The following is an 18,677-nucleotide window of genomic DNA, read 5'->3' as shown; positions in this document are numbered from 1 at the left end:
AAAACTATAAATAGATGTAATCGTCTCTCCTCTTGTATTATTCGAATTCGATATAGTGAACTTTCTTCTCCTCTGCCCGTTGGTTTTTTTCTTGAAAGAGTTTTCATGTAAATTTCTGTGTGTTCTATTTTATTTCTTTTCTTTATCATTGTCGACATTTTATTTTTACAAGGAGATTGTAGTTTGTTTCATCAAGTGATGTTAGAAACTCGATTTTGTGCTGGTGACCTAGATCATGTTAAACCGGTTATTGAATACATTGTTTTTCTTTGGAGATCGATTTCTCTCCTTCTTTAGTGTTGAAACCAATTGAATTTGATAAAACGTAAACTCTCATTTCTCAATGCAAATTCTACGTGGTATAATCAACGATGGGTTGATGTTTCTTTTTCTCCCTTTTTATTTCAATCGTTTATCTAAAAGGATCTCCTGAAATCTCACTATAAATTCTTTTTAATAATAAAAGGACCAAAATAATATATTTAATAATAAAATGACTAATTGGATCCCATCATTATAATAACAGAACCTACTAGATACTTTCACCTTGATTCAACATAATTCAATCTCTTCATCATTAATCGAAACAAGTAACGATTTTAACAATTTTGAGTAACTAATGACATTAAAAAAACAGAGATATACCACTACGTCAAATTACAAATTAAAGTATAAAAATAAAATATTAAATTTAAGCATAGTGTAGGGACCAAAATCAAATATTGACCTTTATTTTTCAATTTTTTAATCATACATTTGGTGGCTCCATTATTAAATCTTATCTTCAACAAATATCAGGTTTGAGCCTCCATAATAATATAAAAAATACTAGCAACTTGGTTGATGGGTATATAAGTTTTATAATACATTATACAGCCAACAATGGCATGGACATGGTCACCTTCAAATTTTCACAACTAGATCATATCTTATAATATTTCATTAATTCACTAATTAAATAAAGGTCTAATTTGGTTTTAGTCCTTTTACTATACTTAATTTGAAATTTAAACTCTTAATTTAATTTCACATAATTTGATACTTTATTTTATAGTACAATTAATAGGTCGAAATTAATATCACGGTTACTAATGTTAAAGTGATAACATTGATTTTGGCTGGCATGTAAATTTTTTTTTTTGATAGATAAGAGAAGGCATCATATTGTTTTAGTTCAATTTATTCTTATATGGGTATCGTCTAATTTATCTTCTAAAAGTAATTTTCTAATATGGAATGAGGGAACATCGATTCTAACTAAATTCACTTCACTTGGGGAACAAGTTCTTGCTAACCAATGGACAATCATGTTCCCTTCCCTGTTCACGAACTGGAATTTGACAGATGCAAACTGTCGAGGCATCATTTTTATTTTCCTGACAATAGTCGTCGAATGTGTACTTCCCAAACCCTCCTTAATCATCTCCACTGCCATCATACAATCAGTTTCGATAATAACCTTATTGTAGCCTCTATTCAGTGTTATTTCTAAACCATGTAGAATCGGCCACAACTCTGAGCTCACAACCGATTCCCTTCCAATAAACCCTTGAAATCCTTCAACCCAATTCCCAGAGAAATCCCATAGAACACCCCCAACCATCGACCAATTTCCGTTTGTAGTTGCCTCTCCATCAGTATTAATTTTGATCCATCCAAGATTAGGTGGTCGTCATTTAACCATTCCAAGTCTTGAATTTCTAGAAGCATTCCTAGTATGATTTGTTTCACAAACATTAAAAGCAAAACACTCGACAGCTCTGATTGTATCTTCCACTCTGCCAATCCCATGCTGGAAAACATATTTGATCCTATTTTTCCATAACATCCAGCACATCACCGCAAAAATAATTTGAGGCTCAGCTCCCCCAGATCCCATTCAAAGCTCTCCTCTAAGATTAGCACTCACCCACTCATCCATGTCCATCTCAAAAAATCTAGGAACACTGTCCACTGAAATTATCTTTATTCATCTTTAAATTTATTATTGATTGAATATAATTGATTAGATTTTCGTACCAACATGATTATGTGGCTGACTAATGGTAAAAATATATATATGTTATCACTTTAATGATAGCAAGTAAAAGTTCTATTAATCTGGATTTATTAATAACATTATAAAAATAGAGGATCAAATGGTAAAGGGTCTAAATTCAAAGTCAGGCCACTAAATTTACTAATATTATCCGAGAATTGTTTAATATCTAATTTTGAGTATTCACCCCTCTTTTAAAAGAAAAACACAACAAAAATCCTAAGGAAATAAGAAAATAAAATAGATATTAGGTAACAAGATTTCTTCGGTCCCTCTCTATTTTAATATTGAATAAATTAGTTCATCTTAAAAAACTGAGCAATTTAGAGTAAGAGATTAAAAATAATTAATCACAGTGTTCACTTTCTTCATCAATTTATCCTACATTTTATTGGGATAATAGCCTTCAATATTTACACTTCATGTAGCCTGTCAATTTTGTCCTAATCTTAAAAAATTTAACAAATTTAACCTTTAATATTTGCACATCATGTCAATTTGATCCTAATTCTAAATCCAGTAAAAGCTAAATTTATTATTATACCAATAAAAAATTAGCTAAATTGACAGAAATTAAAAGGATGAATTTGTAAACCTAATCTTAGTTTCTCTTGGATATGGATGGGGCTTCATCATTAGGATTTCCATGGTAAAAAATGGATTTAAATGCTTTTTGACTCATCAAATGCTTAATTATTTCCCAAAAAGAACAGTATGAACAGCTAAAACAGCAGCAATAAGAGAAAAATCAAGAATCAATACACCACAACAATGGAGTCTCATAACAATACAAGTTTTTACTTATGTAAAAATATTACAATGAGCCATTGATTAATAAAAACATAAAGAATTAAGAATATGAACTAATCAATAAATTTATTTTGTTTTTGCTTAGTTTTCATCTTTCTCCTAAAACCTCTAAAGCATGAGCAGTAACTTAAACCTTTCCTGCCCATGTAATTTTTCTTTTTACTTCGTGGACCGACCGATCGGAGTATTCTACCGTCGACTAACGCTACTATCGGAATTACTATTACAAACTTGATGGAAGTTAGATTTAAAGCAATGAGCAAAAAGGGTCTCTTTTATGCTACCATCTGCTCTTGTTCTATGTACATTTGTTCCACCCATGGTGGAAGCCTTTCTCGAACACCTTTACTGATGTTGTATTGTTGCTGCTGTTGCTGCATCGAGCCGCTGGAGGAGGGTGTAACATCTTTAACGAGGGAATTGACCCACGAGACGTCTGGCTCATCGATGTTGGATGGGGTTGGGGTTGGGGTTGGGGTTGGGGTGTTACGGAACCCGAAGGAAGCTGACTTCCTAAGCTTGTTTAACTCATCTCCTTGAATGCCCCAATCAAGTTTCCCATCAGGGGAGCTCCAATCGGATATGTTTGAGGACATCATGGTTGCGGAATTAGCAGGTGCAGTGAGTCCGGCACGACTGGTGACTGCTCCACGGTCTATGAAACTTTGGCTCCGTTTTGCAAATGCGGAAGACCTTGAGTTCATTAGTGCTGCTGCCACTGCAGCAGAGGAGTCGAAACCATATGCCGAGGGGTTCCTTACAAGGGAGGATGAATGGTTTGGTGGGTAGGTTGCGCGGAGTTGGTTTTGGCGTATTTGAAGAGCAGTTGGAGATTGCATCTGGGTTGGTGTTGCAGATTTTACGGACAGTCCATGCAATGGAGATAGCAAGGAAGGATCGAGTGATCCAAATGCATCAGCAAGATTAGTAGGCTGCATATCGCCAAGCCTACTGTATTCCTTACTCCAGCAAGATGGAGAGGACAGACTACTTATCTCATCCATCAACTTTTGTTGCTGCAACTGGTTTTCAAGCCCTAGCAATTCCATTTCCAAATCCAAATCTCGGGCGTTAAAAGCTGTCTTCAAGCGGCTACCTGGTAACTGCAAGGCAGGTGGGGTGAGGTTAACTTTGTTCTGCCACAAGCCTCCGCTTTTTGGAGAGGAAGCGGCAGTCAAAGGAGACATAGGTGGTGTTGAAGCAGTAGGCAACGGCAAGGATGGTGAACCGACTGCTAATGGGCTCAAAGTAGACATATCCACTGCATTAACTGCAGAAGACCTTGGTGAAGGCATGGCTGAACCGGTGGAAGCATATACAGGGCGCAACTCATCAGGTTTATGAGCAAAGAAACAGACTTTACGTGTGCAACCAGTCTCATCTTTGCAAAGTCTAGTCCGATATTGAGCAGGATGAAGCCATGACTCGAACACACCATGCGCATATTCACAAGCATCACCCTTAGGGCATGCTCCTTTACGAAACTCTGGACAAGGCACACAGCTGTATGGATACTTCCTCAGGTCCCTCCTCCTCGCGTTCTCACCAGGATGAACGAAAGGACACTCGGTCCAATCATGAGAGTATGCCCTCGAGCAAGGCTTCACCTTAAAGGTATACATCCTAAAGTCATCGGTTCCATATATCCCGTTGTTGATATCAGGCAATGATATATCAACAGGATATTCTTTCTTCAGAACCGTCTTTTCGGATTCTTCTTCCAGGCTAAGACCACCATCAACATCATCACCTTTCAACAACAACTCAATCACCTTCTTTTTGGAATTACTCAAAGATTTTAAACCCGGAACGATCAGATCAATCGGTTTGTTCCCATTAGCATCAACACAATTAGCATCTGCAGATGCATCGAGCAAGAGCTTAATGACCTGAACCGAAGAACTCGCACCACCGGCAACGGCACAATGAACAGCAGTAACGCCATCAGCACCACAAGCTCTATTCACATCAATTTTTCTGGTACCAACGATGTAGTTCAAAACATCGATACTACCGAACATGGCAGCGATCATCAAAGGGGTCCTCTCTTCGAACCCCATCTTTTTCGACCCTATTCTTCTACCATACCAGTAGCTTGCCTCACCAAGATCCAAACCCTTTTCTTCTACTTCAGTTTTGAAGGCTACCAAATCATCAGTGGCGGCTAATTCAAGCAAAACCGAGCATTTAGATAGAGCATCGGGTTTACATCCTTGTAATTCACCTTCCATGGTGAAATTTGAAGGAACAAGTTCACTCTTTGAACCACTGCACATCAGCAAGAAGCCCTGCATAATGATTAAAGCAAACAAAAAACACTTAAGTTCCCTCATTTCATAGCAAAAATCATACAAGAACAGACCATTAAACAGCCAAATAGCATACATACATACATACATACATACATACATACATATATATGTATAAAAGACTAGGCTTTTTTTTTTTAAGATTCGTTCATCTTAGGCTAACATTTGTAAGAAAAAAACTACCAAAAGACACAAAAATTCACAATTTTTGGCCTAAAAACAAAGAAACTCATCAATTAATCAATTTTTTTAGTTACTCCTTAGCATGTAAGCTATGTTCTAAATCAAAGACTAGGCTTTTTTTCAAGACTTATTCCTCTTAGGTTAACATTTCTAAACCAAAAAACACAAAAGAGCCAAAAATTAACAATTTTTTACCTAAATCAATTCTTTTACTTAACTCTTTAAACATGTAAGCAATGTTCTAAATCAAAGACTAGGCCTTTTTTTAAGAAGCTAACATTTCTTAGCTAAAAAACCACCAAATACCCAAAATTTCACAACTTTTGACCCCAAAAAACTCATGAATTCATCAAAAACAAGAGAACCAAAGCCAAAGTTGAAGGTTTTTTTACCTAACAAGCAATCTCTGTAGAAGAAAACAAAGAGAGACCTTTTTTTTCAGTTGAAAAAAATGAAGGAAAGGATTAAGAGAAGAGAATGGGGGATATGAACAAGCTGTTCTGAGAGGAAAAAAGAACCAAGTTGAGGGCTTTTTAAATATGGAGTATATTGCAGGTTTACAAGGAAGAAGGGAGGAAAGTGTGACTTTTCTTCCTCTTCCCCCTTTCTGTTGAGGTAGTCAAAGTCAAATCTTCAAAAGGAAGGCATTTAGCTTTTTGAAGAAAACACTTAGGGTAAATTACACTCAGGACCATTAAATTATTAGTATGTTTATGTTTTGGTCATTCAAGTTGAAAAAAGTTACAATATGATCATTGAATTATTTGAAAGTTTTATTTAAGTCATATGGCTGTTAAGTTTTTTTTTTTAATAGTTCAATTAGAGAACTTCAGGTGACGATTCGATAATCGGTATGGTGAATTAGTATCCATTGATGAGTAAAATAATATACTTTAAATTTAAGTTGATTTAATAGTTAGTTTCAGAAATCGGAGAAAAAAACTGTTCAGATTTTATTTCACAGATTCCTAATGTTCAAAGCTTTTTCATGAAAATAAAATGAATTGTAGAGAAGGGGAAAGATAGATTTTATTTAAGTCATCGAATATTAAGTTTTTAAAAGAAAAAAAAAACATTTCGCCTAGTAAGCTCTAAGTGACGATTCGACAATTGGTACAGTAGACCAATATCAATCAACGAGTAGAAGAACTTATCTTAGATTCAAGTTGATCTAATGGTTAGTTTCGGAGATAAAAAATAAATTTGTTTGGATTTTAATTCATAGATTCGTGACATTCAAAGTTGTTTCATGAGAAAAAAATGAGAGATTTTGATTATTGTAGGCGATGCGAACACAGAATGTCATACAACAATCATTTTAACAACTCAGTAACTTAAATAAAAACTATTTTGAAGTTTAGTGACTATTTTATAATTTTTTAAGTTAAGTGACCAAAATGTAAATTTACTAATAGTTAGTGACATTAAGTGCAGTTTACCCAAAATATAAAAAAATCTGCCATTGAAGATGAAATGGAAATGAAATTTGTAATGAAATGCAAATTGCATTGAAAAGATTTTGAAAATTTTTTTTGTGTGTTGAAATTCCAAAGTGGCTGGCTCTCACGTGTGAGTCAGAAAGGTGGGTTGGCTACAAGTGGGGAGGGAGAGATTCATTGATTCCAAGCTGTAAACATAGTGAGTACCGAGTGAGTGAGAGCTGAGTTGAGTTGAGCTGAGTTGAGTCTTACACGCGTTTTCCCTTTCCATTTTTGGTGGGTCACACTCACAGTCTCTCACATAAAAAAAACAGATAGACTCGGACAAGATATGCCTGTCTCCCACTATGACTCACCCTTCCACTTACTCTATGCTTTTGAAAAAAAAGGGTTAAAAACTCATATTTTTCAGATTGGTAAAATTGATTAGGTTATTTATTTTAGGGATTTGGTTCAATTGATATTTTAGTTCAACTCAATCGGTTTATATCGATATTTAATCTAGTTTTAATAACTTCAGTTAAAGTTATTGTTGTTGAAATCAGACCAATTAAATTGAGAATTGACTAATATATTAATCTAGATAGAAAAAATTTAATTGAATCGAAAATTAGTGGTCTAATCAGTTGACCATAGATTTGATTTTAGAAACTTTGATTAAGGCAGCATTTAGTCTTTGAACTTGGTAATTATTTCAACTTAGTCCTTAAATTATTTTCTGTTTAAATTAGTGCTTTAATTTAATTTTTTTTATTTGATCCTAAATTTGGATTTTATGTAGGACTTGGTCATAAGTATTGATTAAATTTTTATGAGAAATTCAAAATTTATGGATTATTTATTATGCAACCAAAATTGGATTATTTTTTTGACTAAGGGCAAACCCAACATGCTTGACTCTTTGGGCAAAGGGCTTTGACTTGGAAAGAATTTTCCTTACATGTGATTCTACAGTTTTTCAGATTTTCTTGGATCATGTTATTAACTGTTTTGAGATTCCAATGTGTAAGCTTGAATGTCTTTTTTTCAATCATATGAACATGATGATAAAATTATTATAAAATATTTTCAGGTGTATGAGATATTTTTTAATGTTTAGGAAATTTAAGACATAATTCAACTAAACTGGATTTGATTATAAAAATTATTATCGAAGTTTGTGCGAATGACATTTTAGCTTAGTGATAAGAAGGCTCGAAATTTTGATATTTAATCACATTGATACATAGTGTAAGAGAGGATGATTGAGGACAGCCAAGTGGTACCATACTTACAAGTAGGTGGTTCGAGTCTCCCTACATGTAGGTGGATATATAATTAACATCACATATTATGCTAATACCTCTCCTCTGGGTCTTCTGGGAGGGGGCCAATGCCTCTACCTCTCTCCTCATATTTGCCTCTATTAGCAAGTCTTATCTTCATATATTCACCAATTAAGGTGTTCTTCTTCCGTGAACCCTATAGAGCTTTTAGCAGAAGAAAGAGATAAAACTTCGACCATGGAGACAAACTCTATTATTGAAGATTCCACAGTCAATCCAACAAATGACACTTCAAAAAATTTTTCAAAAAATTTTCCAAAAAATCGAACCTTAACAAATCATTTCTTAGCTTTGCTCAAAATTTTTAATGTTAAAAGTTACTCACTTATATGTTAATTCCTTTGATTTGTTTATTTGTCTTATTTAATTCAGCATTATTTCTTAAATTAATGTAATAATAAAAAATATAAGAGTAAAGCATGCATGAATTAGGGGAGTTTGGTTCCCTAATCTGAATATAAAAATAAAAATTATTTGGATTATCCAAAATTATGACACTCAAATACAGATAACAAAAGCAGTTTAACCAGAAAAGAACAAATTAATTGATTATATATATATGTTATAGCCGTCGACACTGATTTTAGGTTGTCTGCCCTGCTGGTCTACCCACATCCATTTATATTTTTTATCCTTTAAAAATAATTTTTTTAATTTTTTAATTATTTATATGTCGTGTATTGTCGAAAATTAGCTAACAATTATATACATATACATACACATACATATACATATAATCAAAACAGTTGAATTTACAAAAATGAAAAATAGTGAAGTGGTTAAAGGTTTAGGTGTTTATGGGTCAGGTAATTCAACTAGTCTAGTTAGTGAGACTTGTTTATGGTTGGATTTTGGTTTGGGTTTTTTTAATTTTAATCTGATTTGGTTTCGTCTAGTTTATTTTTAGTATTTTTAAAAATAAAATTAGTCATTTGGACGAGACGGGTTAGGTCAGGTTTAAATTTTTTTAAATCAAACATCGATCCGACCTAATTTAGGTACACCTATAATTAGGGTTAAACATGATTTTCCAAAATGAAAAAACTAGAAATTTTAGTTTTTTGGATTGACTTAAAAATTCAATTTGAAAAGTATTTTTAGCTTGAAATCTGTCTCCCGAACATTGGCTATGACTTGAAAAATTGATTTGATATGAAAAAGTACTTTTGAGAAGCGATACTAAATACATCTTCAATAATAGTTTAATAAAAGTGACAGTAGTAAAGATTAGTGACTAAATCGACAAATTGGGTGGGCGAGTTAATTTTGGATAGGGTTAATTAGGATCAAATCAGTTTAAATTTTATTTCTTTTTGTACATTTCAATTTGGGTGTGTTTTTAAATTGTTTCGACTTTAGATTATTTTGAATTTAAGTCATTTTAGTTTCACGCTCAAGCTTTTATAATTGAGTCATTTCAGATTACTTATTCGAATTAATCTGAGTTCGAAGCAATTTCGATTAGGATGGATTTAGATTCGGATTAGTATTAAAAAAAATAAAAGTTGAAATTTTTATCATTCTCATATAATAGAGAGATTGGGTCTGGCCTAAACTAATAGCACTACTAGAAGGTGGTCCATTAATCTCCAAGCTTTGGGCTGATTTGGTATAATGCATGTGTAAATTATTTAGCTTTTTTGGGTCACATGTGCCACCATCCCATTTTTATTCTTACAATTACCATTAAATTTAACATTTTTAGATGGATTATTGGCAGTGATTTATCTGCTACTATCATGCAATGCAAGCACATGGAATATTATCCCGAATGTTAATACAATCAGTCTTCTCTATAATAATATTATTTATCTGTAATTATTTTAATTGTTATAGAACGAGTGATTATTCTACGTCTATGATCAATGTACGTATATACAAATACATATAGAAAGTACACCGCGTGTCACTTTAAAATAGCGTCGTTTCTATTTTGGTTACTCTAATTTTTTTTTCCTGTAATTATTTCAAAATAACTTTTTTTCTTCCTCTTCTCTCTACAACTCATAAATGGAGAAACCAAAACCCACCATTTCCTCAACGATGGATCTATGGCAACTATCAAGAAGGATATATCAACAATTTCATCAAAGCTCTACGGTATCTTGTTAAAGTAGGGTTATTCAAGGGTGAGGAATCAACAATTTCCTTTTAATCTAATAATTTATGTGGTTGATAGCAATGATCGTGATCGTGTGGTTGAAGCCAAGGATGCGTTGCACAGGATGTTGAACGAGGTATACTCGAGTAGAAATTTTCTTATTACTAGTGCAAGGATGAGTTGAGGGATGTTGTGCTGCTAGTATTTGCAAACAAGCAAGATCTTCCAGATGCTATGAATACTGTCGAGATCACTGACAAGCTAAGATGAATAGTTCTCTTCATCTCTCTTATGTCGCCCTCTCTAATATATATACATATATGCACATATATACAGAGCACATGTGCCACTTCCGCTGAAGGATTGTACTGGCTCTTAAACAATATTGCAAGCAGGGTAAGTTCATGCAAATCATATTATAGTAGTTCAACCTAAAGTTACAGATTATATCTGTTTGTTTGTGCTGATAAATGTACATAATTGCAAGCATAAATGAAACAATCCAGTCGAGGATCACACTAACAATGGCCCCATTTTTTATGTTCTTGATGTCTATCTCCTTTAATTTGTTGTATTACTTCCATAGCTGCAAAAGAAAAAAGCTTTTCCGCGATTAAATGGATAAAAAAATTAGAGGTGACTAAAATATGAACTGCACTATTTTAAGGTGACTTAATGTGTAGTTTACCTTAATTAATTTATAAGTTTTTTCATGTTCCAAATAAATAGAAAAACTATATTTTATTAATTTTAAAATAATTTCTTAATTTCTTAATTTTTATTGACCACATTAGTGAGTTTATCACATCAATGCAGTTAATAGTCAAACCGGTGGATCGACGGTTTTGTTAATGAAAACTATAGTTGATTATTATTATTTTTATCATTGAGGGCGCAATAGTATTTCTGGTAAGGTGTTTTTTTTACGCTTAAGCCTTTAAAAGAAAGGTTAAGGAAATTATATTTATTATAATTTTTATATTTTTAGTTAAAAATTTTCACGTGTCACAGAATGATTGGTTAAGAGATTTTTTTAACAGCTGAGATCATCATTGGGTAATGGATTAAAACTTAAATACCACTTTGAGTAACAAAATATAATTTAAATATCACTTGTGATAAAAAAAATAGATATTAAATACTGAATTTCGTCCGAGTCAAAATCAAATTCTTAAATTTAAATACATTTTTAAATATTTATTTAATTATATTGGTGAATTTCATTCTATCTTCATTTTTCATGTTCTTATTTGTTTTCTTTTATACATAAAATGCATCACTCACGTTATCTATATTATTATTTAAATCACTGATTAAGTTAGTATCATAAGTTAATCAGACACCAATTTAATTAAAAAAATTACTAAAATATATTTTCGTGTTTAAAATAAGTTATATTATTTAATGATACTTTAATATTTTTAATTTTAAAAAATAATAAAAAATATAAATATGATGAGATTTGAACCACACTAATTATATTGGGTTAAAGTGTAAATTTGCCATCATATTATAAGTGAATATTGAAAATTTCCACTATAGTTTATTTTTCATTGATATTTACCATTATATTAATAAAACCTTAAAATTACCATTTAGTCAAACTTTTACTTTAATATTATTATACATGTTTTATTACGTAAATAGGTAATGTCACGAATTAAGTCATACCAACTTAATCTTTAAACTTATTAAAAAATTCACATTCTAAAAAAAATTTAGAATCCCTTTGATGAGTGTTTATTTTCTTTTTACCTCACACTACAGTCTTTAATCTCATCATCACTGTTATATTTATACTAACCGTAAATAAACGCACTGCCTATCCAAAGAGTATATACAACAATAATTATATTATTTAAATTTTTATAAAATAAATATCATCCCCTCTCTCTCTCTATATATATATTACCCATATATAAAAGAAGGTCTACTTGACACGTGATTAGTCCTTCACTTTATTCTTTTGTCTTTTTATTATGCCTAAAATTGGAAGGTTTTTATCTTCACACGTGTTTAGATATTTTCCTTTAATAGGAAAATGGTTAAAAATCGCTTTTCATCCCTCTACTATGTCTAAAATTAAGATTTATTCTTTATACCTAAATTTTATAATAATTTGATCCTTATTTTTAAAAATTACTAATTTTATCGACTACTCTGATTATATTTTTAACGTAGTTTTTTTTTAAAAGAATATTTCGGCATGATGAGTTGGAATAAGTTTTTTTTAATTTTTTTAAAAAATTATATAATAATGGTCTAATTTCAATTTTGGTTCCTATATTATGCTCAAATTTAAGAGTTGATTTTGATATTTCAACTTTTTGACATAGTTTTGCACCTCAACTTTTTCAGTGTCAGTGGTTAGCCCAAAGATTTTATTTCGATTAAAATGACGATATAATTTTTAACATTGTTAAAATTATCTATTAAATTCACGTTTATTGCAATGTCTTTTTTATATATATATATATATGGTTATCGTGTGAGTTCAAGCATTTTCTTTAAAATTTCAAGACATCACTCAAGCAAATTTAACAAAAGAATTTAACTGTGTTAATAACTGGATTTAAATTTTTAAATTTGAAAAATAGAGGGACTAAATTCTTAAAAATAAAAGTATAAAAACTAACTTCTAAATGAATGAAAAATTAAGTTACAGTTACCTTAGTGTTATTTAAATATACATTCTTTTTTTAATTTATTTTCAATTTATTAGAAAATATTTATTTTAATGTTTTTAATATTTTAATTGATATAAGTGATTATATTTTTACCGAAAGTGAATCGAAAATAATAAACTAATATTTTATAAGAATAATAAAAAATTATATTTGTATAAATAACTTTTCACTCTATTGAAAAATTACCACCTTTGAAAAATAACTCTCCTTTTAAAAATTATTATTATATTAAAAAATATTATTTAAAAAAAGTTAATTATATATGTATATATATTATTTAAAATTTTTTCAGTTACGTAGTAGAAAATGATATGTCATCATTTGGACCACTGATAAAGTGGCAAAGGATTTGCAATCTTTAGTTGACAGCAATCCTGATTGCATCCCTAGACATCTCCTATCTCGTAACTTTTATTTGAAAACAGCGAGAATTGTCACAACATGAATGACTGAATTGTTGGGATAAATCAAAAAATTATACATGAACTTTAGTTTAATGTGTAATTTTATATATGAAATTTTAATTTGATCCAATTTTCACAAACCATTAACACAATTATTGATATAATATCATTTTATGTGTATATATTGTATATACAAATAATTATATCTATCCAATATAACAATAAATTGATGTATTTATTTTTTAAACATGTATAATTGAATCAAAATTAAAGTTTCATGTGTACATTTGAATCGTAATCAAAGTTTCGTGTGTATAATTAAACCAAATCAAAGTTCATATATCAAATTACACACTAAATAAAAGTTCATGTATAATTTTGAGATTTATCTCAAATATTGATTGTGTAATGCCCCTGACTTGGTCCATTCGCCGGACTCGATAATAGGGTGTTACAAACAATTTTCGCACAATTTTGAACAATTTAAACATTTAATTTCACAACGGAAACAATTATACAAATTAATTGTTAACATTTAATAATAGAATCTAATCATGGTAACGATACACTTAACGGACCTTAAATCGAGCCTACAGGACCTTGAAAACAATTTGGGAACAATCCAAGGTCTTTTTGAAACAAAACAGAAATTTCTGGAAAAAAGCTTGAAATTTTAGAAAACAGGGGTCACACGGCCATGTGACATAGTCCAAATCGTGTGGACATTCGAAGTCTGGACACACGGCCATTGCACCTCACATGGCCAGGCTACACGGCCTTGTGACTCCTATTTTTCATATTTTACAATTTTGCCTAGAATTTTATGGTTTGATCAATTTAGTCCCTAAATAGTCCCCAAACTATTTTTAGAGCTTTATTTTTCTCAATTGAACCCCTAAAACATGAATATTGGAGTTCATAGTCTAAATGACTGGATTATTATTGTATATACATGCTATGTGAATGATATATACTTGTTGCATCTTGTATTACTGATTGTATGTTCAACATGTCGTATGATACCGTTAATCCAAACACATAATAAACATGTCTTTTTGCTATTATATTGAATTGTTATAAGCGTATTAATTGCTTTTGTATTGATATGTTATAAAGCATACTATTTGCTACTGTATTAATTTGCTATAAGTGCATTAATGGCTACCGTTTTGATATGTTATAAGCATGTTATATTGCATTGCATAGGTGAAACGATATGTACGGAGGAAGATTGGCAATTTATCTGCAAATTTGCTGTGTACCCACAGCCATAGGCAGATCCCATTTGCGATGTAATTGTTATGTACCCACAGCCATTGGCAATGTTTTCCCTTTAAACTACAAATATGATGTGCATCTACAACCTATTGACAACTCTTACCTATTAACATGTTGTGCATCTACAGTTATTGGGAGATTTTATTTGCATTATTTTGCTGTGCATCCACAACCTATTGACAGCTCTTACCTGCTAACATGTTGTGCATCCACAGCCATAGGTAGATTCCATTTAGGATGTTTTTGCTGTGTGTCCATAGCCATTGGCAACTTATTTGCAAATCATTGGTGGTTAAAACCACAACTTGGTGTGTAGATAATTGGAATTTAAGGGAACTCCCATTGTGGTGTGTAGTGGTGGGGTAGGATCCTTTTTATTAAACCAAAATTGTATGGCATTCATAAAGCATGTGCATACAAATTGGAATTTCTGGATGACATATATGTACTTATGTATAAATTATTGAATGATCTGAAATATCGATTTTCTGAAATTACTATTGTGTATTGTTCTATGTGTTGTGTTTCTGTATACTTAAGCATTTGTACTGATTTCACTTATAATAGAACTCACACTGAGCTTCATAGCTCACTCCCTTTTTATTTCTATCTTTACAAATAATCCATCAGGTTAGTGTTGGAAAATCAGGTTTGGAAAACATACCGGAAAATAAATTTAGGGAAAAACGAAAGTATTTTAGGTTAGTGTTGGAGGGTCTCAGTTCGAAATGAGTTTTTATATATATTAAAGTATATAGGTTTATTATTCGTATTTTCTGTTATTCAGAGACTACTTTGTTTTATTGTTAAACTGTTGCATGGGACTTAAGTTTTGGTTTTAATTAGTATGCATGTCTTTTAAATTGTTTTTTTTAAATGATGAATTATGGATAATAATCAAATATGCTTGAAATACAAGTTTTATTAAAACTAAGTAAATATCACTTTTTCGCTGTTAGATTATAAATAAATTTTGGGAGAATAAATAAATAAATTAAGTTTTCAAAAATAGTCATCGTTATAAGAAAAATGTTAAAATTAATTGGTTTTTGTTAACTCGTGTGTTTTTTCTGAAAATAGGTTAAGTTTTCTTCTAAAATAAACAAATGTTTTTAAACTCTAGATCGCTACTAGGCCATTGCTACTAGGGTTGGGAAGGTTACAGAAGGGAAATGAGAGTTTTTTATTGATGGAAGTAGTGCAAACAAAAAAGGTCACACAGTAACAATTTAAACAACCTGATAACTTAAATGAAAACTTTTGAAAAGTTCAGTGACCATTTTATAACTTTTTAAAATTGAGTGAACAAAACGTAAATTTATTAATAGGTTAATGATCTTAATTGTAATTTTCCCTTAACATTATTGTTGTTACAGTAATTTATCGCTGACACTTCAAATAATTTTGTTTTTGCATGTGTTTCACATATGTAAAAAACCATAAAATTGATTGTGCCAAAATTTTCTGAACGTGAATTCGATGTGTGTTCCATCATGGGCCAATAAGATAAACAGTGACAAAAGAAATCCTGTAATCCCATGAGATTTCACTTTTTTGAGGTCCCTAAAACCCAACTAGCAAACAGCTTGAGCTAGTGGGACAATTGATCTTGAGTTTTCGTGATGTACGAGTTGTCTCTTAAGACAATATAAAATGGGATAATATAATACTTAGCCCCTCAACTTATTTTGGTCCTTGAATTTTTTTATCCACATTATTTTTGAATTTGACAGTTTTTCCATTTTGATCATTGAACTTGAGTTCTATTAAGATATGATGACATGATACTTTATGCTTATGTCACGTTATCACTTAAATTTTTTTTAAAAAAATATTTTTATTTTATATAAAAAATTAAATTTTTAAGTGATAATGTGGCATAACTTTAGAGTGTCACATCATCATACTTTAACGGAACTTAAGTTCAGAAATTAAATAGGGAAAAGTTACCAAATTTCAAGATTAATATGGATAAAAAAGTTTAAAGACCAAATTGACAAAAGTTAATAAGTTCAAGGATTTAATAAAATTTAAAAAAATATTCTGTAGGCACATTAAAGGGGTAAATACTAGCCACGAGTTTTAAAGCTGCTCCATACTCAAGGCGAAGATCAAACCCTCAACCACTGGTTAAGGTAGAAGAGACCCTTACCATCTCACCTAACTCCCGTAGTTATGAGTTCTATTTTCTCATATGTCTACCTAAGTGCAATTTGGATAAATTATTACTTGCCTACCATGTTAAACTAAACGGCTAATTGCACTATACACCTCTAAATTATTATTTAATTTTTAAATTAGCACCTAAACTTCAAAGCATTTTAAATGAGTTTTCAAAGTATCAATATTATATCAATTGTTTTTCTTTTGTTAGCACAGACATCGGTTCAGGGGGTTAAAATGCTAGCTGGGGTTTAATGTAAATCATATTTAAAACATATGAATCAATTTTTAAAGAACATTCATGCCTATTGCATGAATAGCTTAGACTTGACAATATTCTAAGCTGTCCCTACAATATGTACAAATATGTGTTTAAAATATACTCCACGTAAGATCTAAGTTAGTATTTAATACTCAAGTTGATAACTAATGTTGATTGAAAAACTTAATTGAAAGAATACCAATATATTTTAAGGACTCAATTAAAATATTTTAAAGTATGGGACCAATTTAAAATCTTAAAATAAATACCCAATTGAAAATAATCCAATGATTATATTTAAATTCCAACGTTAAGATATATATCATCGTACACTCTTTTCTTCTTATGTGTCAATTATTGAAGCAAATTTAGAAGCTACTGCTCTAACTTTAGTGGATCAATAGAAACAAATAGAAAAGGCTAACTATAGTATTAATGGGGAACAATTAATCAATATCAATGACCCTATAAAATTGATTAACCCAAAGATTTTAATTTTTATTTTAGTCCCTCTAATATGTTAAAATTCAAGATTTAATCCCTTTACTTTAATTTGATATAATTTTAGTCCCTCTAGTTTTATAATGTTATTAGTAGGTCAAAATCAATAATACTATTACTTGTTACTGGCCATTTTGTGTGGAATCCTTTATACTAATTACATAGGAATCCGTTCATCCAATAATAAATTTACATATAAACAGAATGCTTAAAACTGTTTTTAAACAAAATTCACATCATCCCTTGAACAATTGTAAGTAATGAATCGAATTCATTATTTTTCGTGACGAGAAAGCTATGAAGGACACTATTGAAAGAAATCTTAACTGAAGGAATATTATCGTCAACTAGGCCCATTCACACAGAAGTGGAGGAGGAGGCAACGAATATGGTGGTCACCAAGGAAGCTTTGGTGACAAAACGTCATGAAGGAGGATACATGGTGATGTTGGTTCTCGCCATTCAAGAGGCAATGTTGAAATTAAAGTAAAAGGATTAAATCTGAAATTTCAGTATAATAAAAGGATTAAAACCACAATTAGACCCAAGTAAACATATTCGAAATTTGCGTGGGGCAGATATTCAAGTTGATCACGGCGCCGAAATGGAAACATGGTCGCATTCATGGGGCCCCAAATCGCAATGGTGTTCATACATATATATAGTGTATATGTATATGTATATGCATCTACTGTATATGTATATCATTTTGATTAATGGTTGATTGTTTTGGAAGATGGAAATGTGTGTTCTTTCCTATATTTGCCTGTCAATTTCCAACACATATCAATAGGGCCTAACAAGCACATCACAATCACATGGTCTCCATTTATTTTCACAAACTATTATACTTAAATTAACGCGTTTTCAACACGTTAAAGATCAATATTATTAAAATAAAATAAGATTAACTTATTAAACTGATTGAATTAAAAATTAATAGACTAATCAGTTCAATCTTGTAATATATATAAATCGATAAAAATAAAAAAAATAAGACAAAAAACGATAATTTCAACGGATTATCGAAATGGACCGATTTGATTCGAATTATTATACAATTATTACTAAATAACCTAAAATACAAACATTTATAATGGTGAACTGTACTGTATTATTTCCTCTGAATGAGATAATATTCCTACGACAGAAATCGTAGGGTTTGAAGTAGGAAAAG

General features: G+C 30.8%; 1 protein-coding gene across 1 annotated transcript; it reads right to left on the bottom strand.

Annotated features, from left to right (window-relative positions):
* Window positions 1-2,815: 2,815 nt before the first annotated feature.
* On the bottom strand, window positions 2,816-5,969 carry LOC121207886 (zinc finger CCCH domain-containing protein 29). The gene is made up of 2 exons (XM_041078392.1): window positions 5,733-5,969; window positions 2,816-5,136 (listed from the first exon to the last, which is right to left on the bottom strand). Exon 2 carries the CDS (start codon window positions 5,122-5,124, stop codon window positions 3,124-3,126), a length of 2,001 nt encoding a protein of 666 aa, XP_040934326.1. The 5' UTR covers window positions 5,125-5,136; window positions 5,733-5,969; the 3' UTR covers window positions 2,816-3,123.
* Window positions 5,970-18,677: the final 12,708 nt, after the last annotated feature.

This window comes from Gossypium hirsutum, chromosome A10 (assembly GCF_007990345.1).
Source record: "Gossypium hirsutum isolate 1008001.06 chromosome A10, Gossypium_hirsutum_v2.1, whole genome shotgun sequence".
In the NCBI taxonomy this organism is placed as follows: Eukaryota; Viridiplantae; Streptophyta; class Magnoliopsida; order Malvales; family Malvaceae; genus Gossypium; species Gossypium hirsutum.
The sequence above is the reverse complement of the archived record's forward strand: the minus strand, read 5'-3'. Positions and strand labels throughout refer to the sequence as shown.

Bases quoted from the DNA above. Each gene is read 5' to 3' on its own strand.
- LOC121207886 (XM_041078392.1), bottom strand. From the start codon at position 5,124: ATGTGCAGTGGTTCAAAGAGTGAACTTGTTCCTTCAAATTTCACCATG.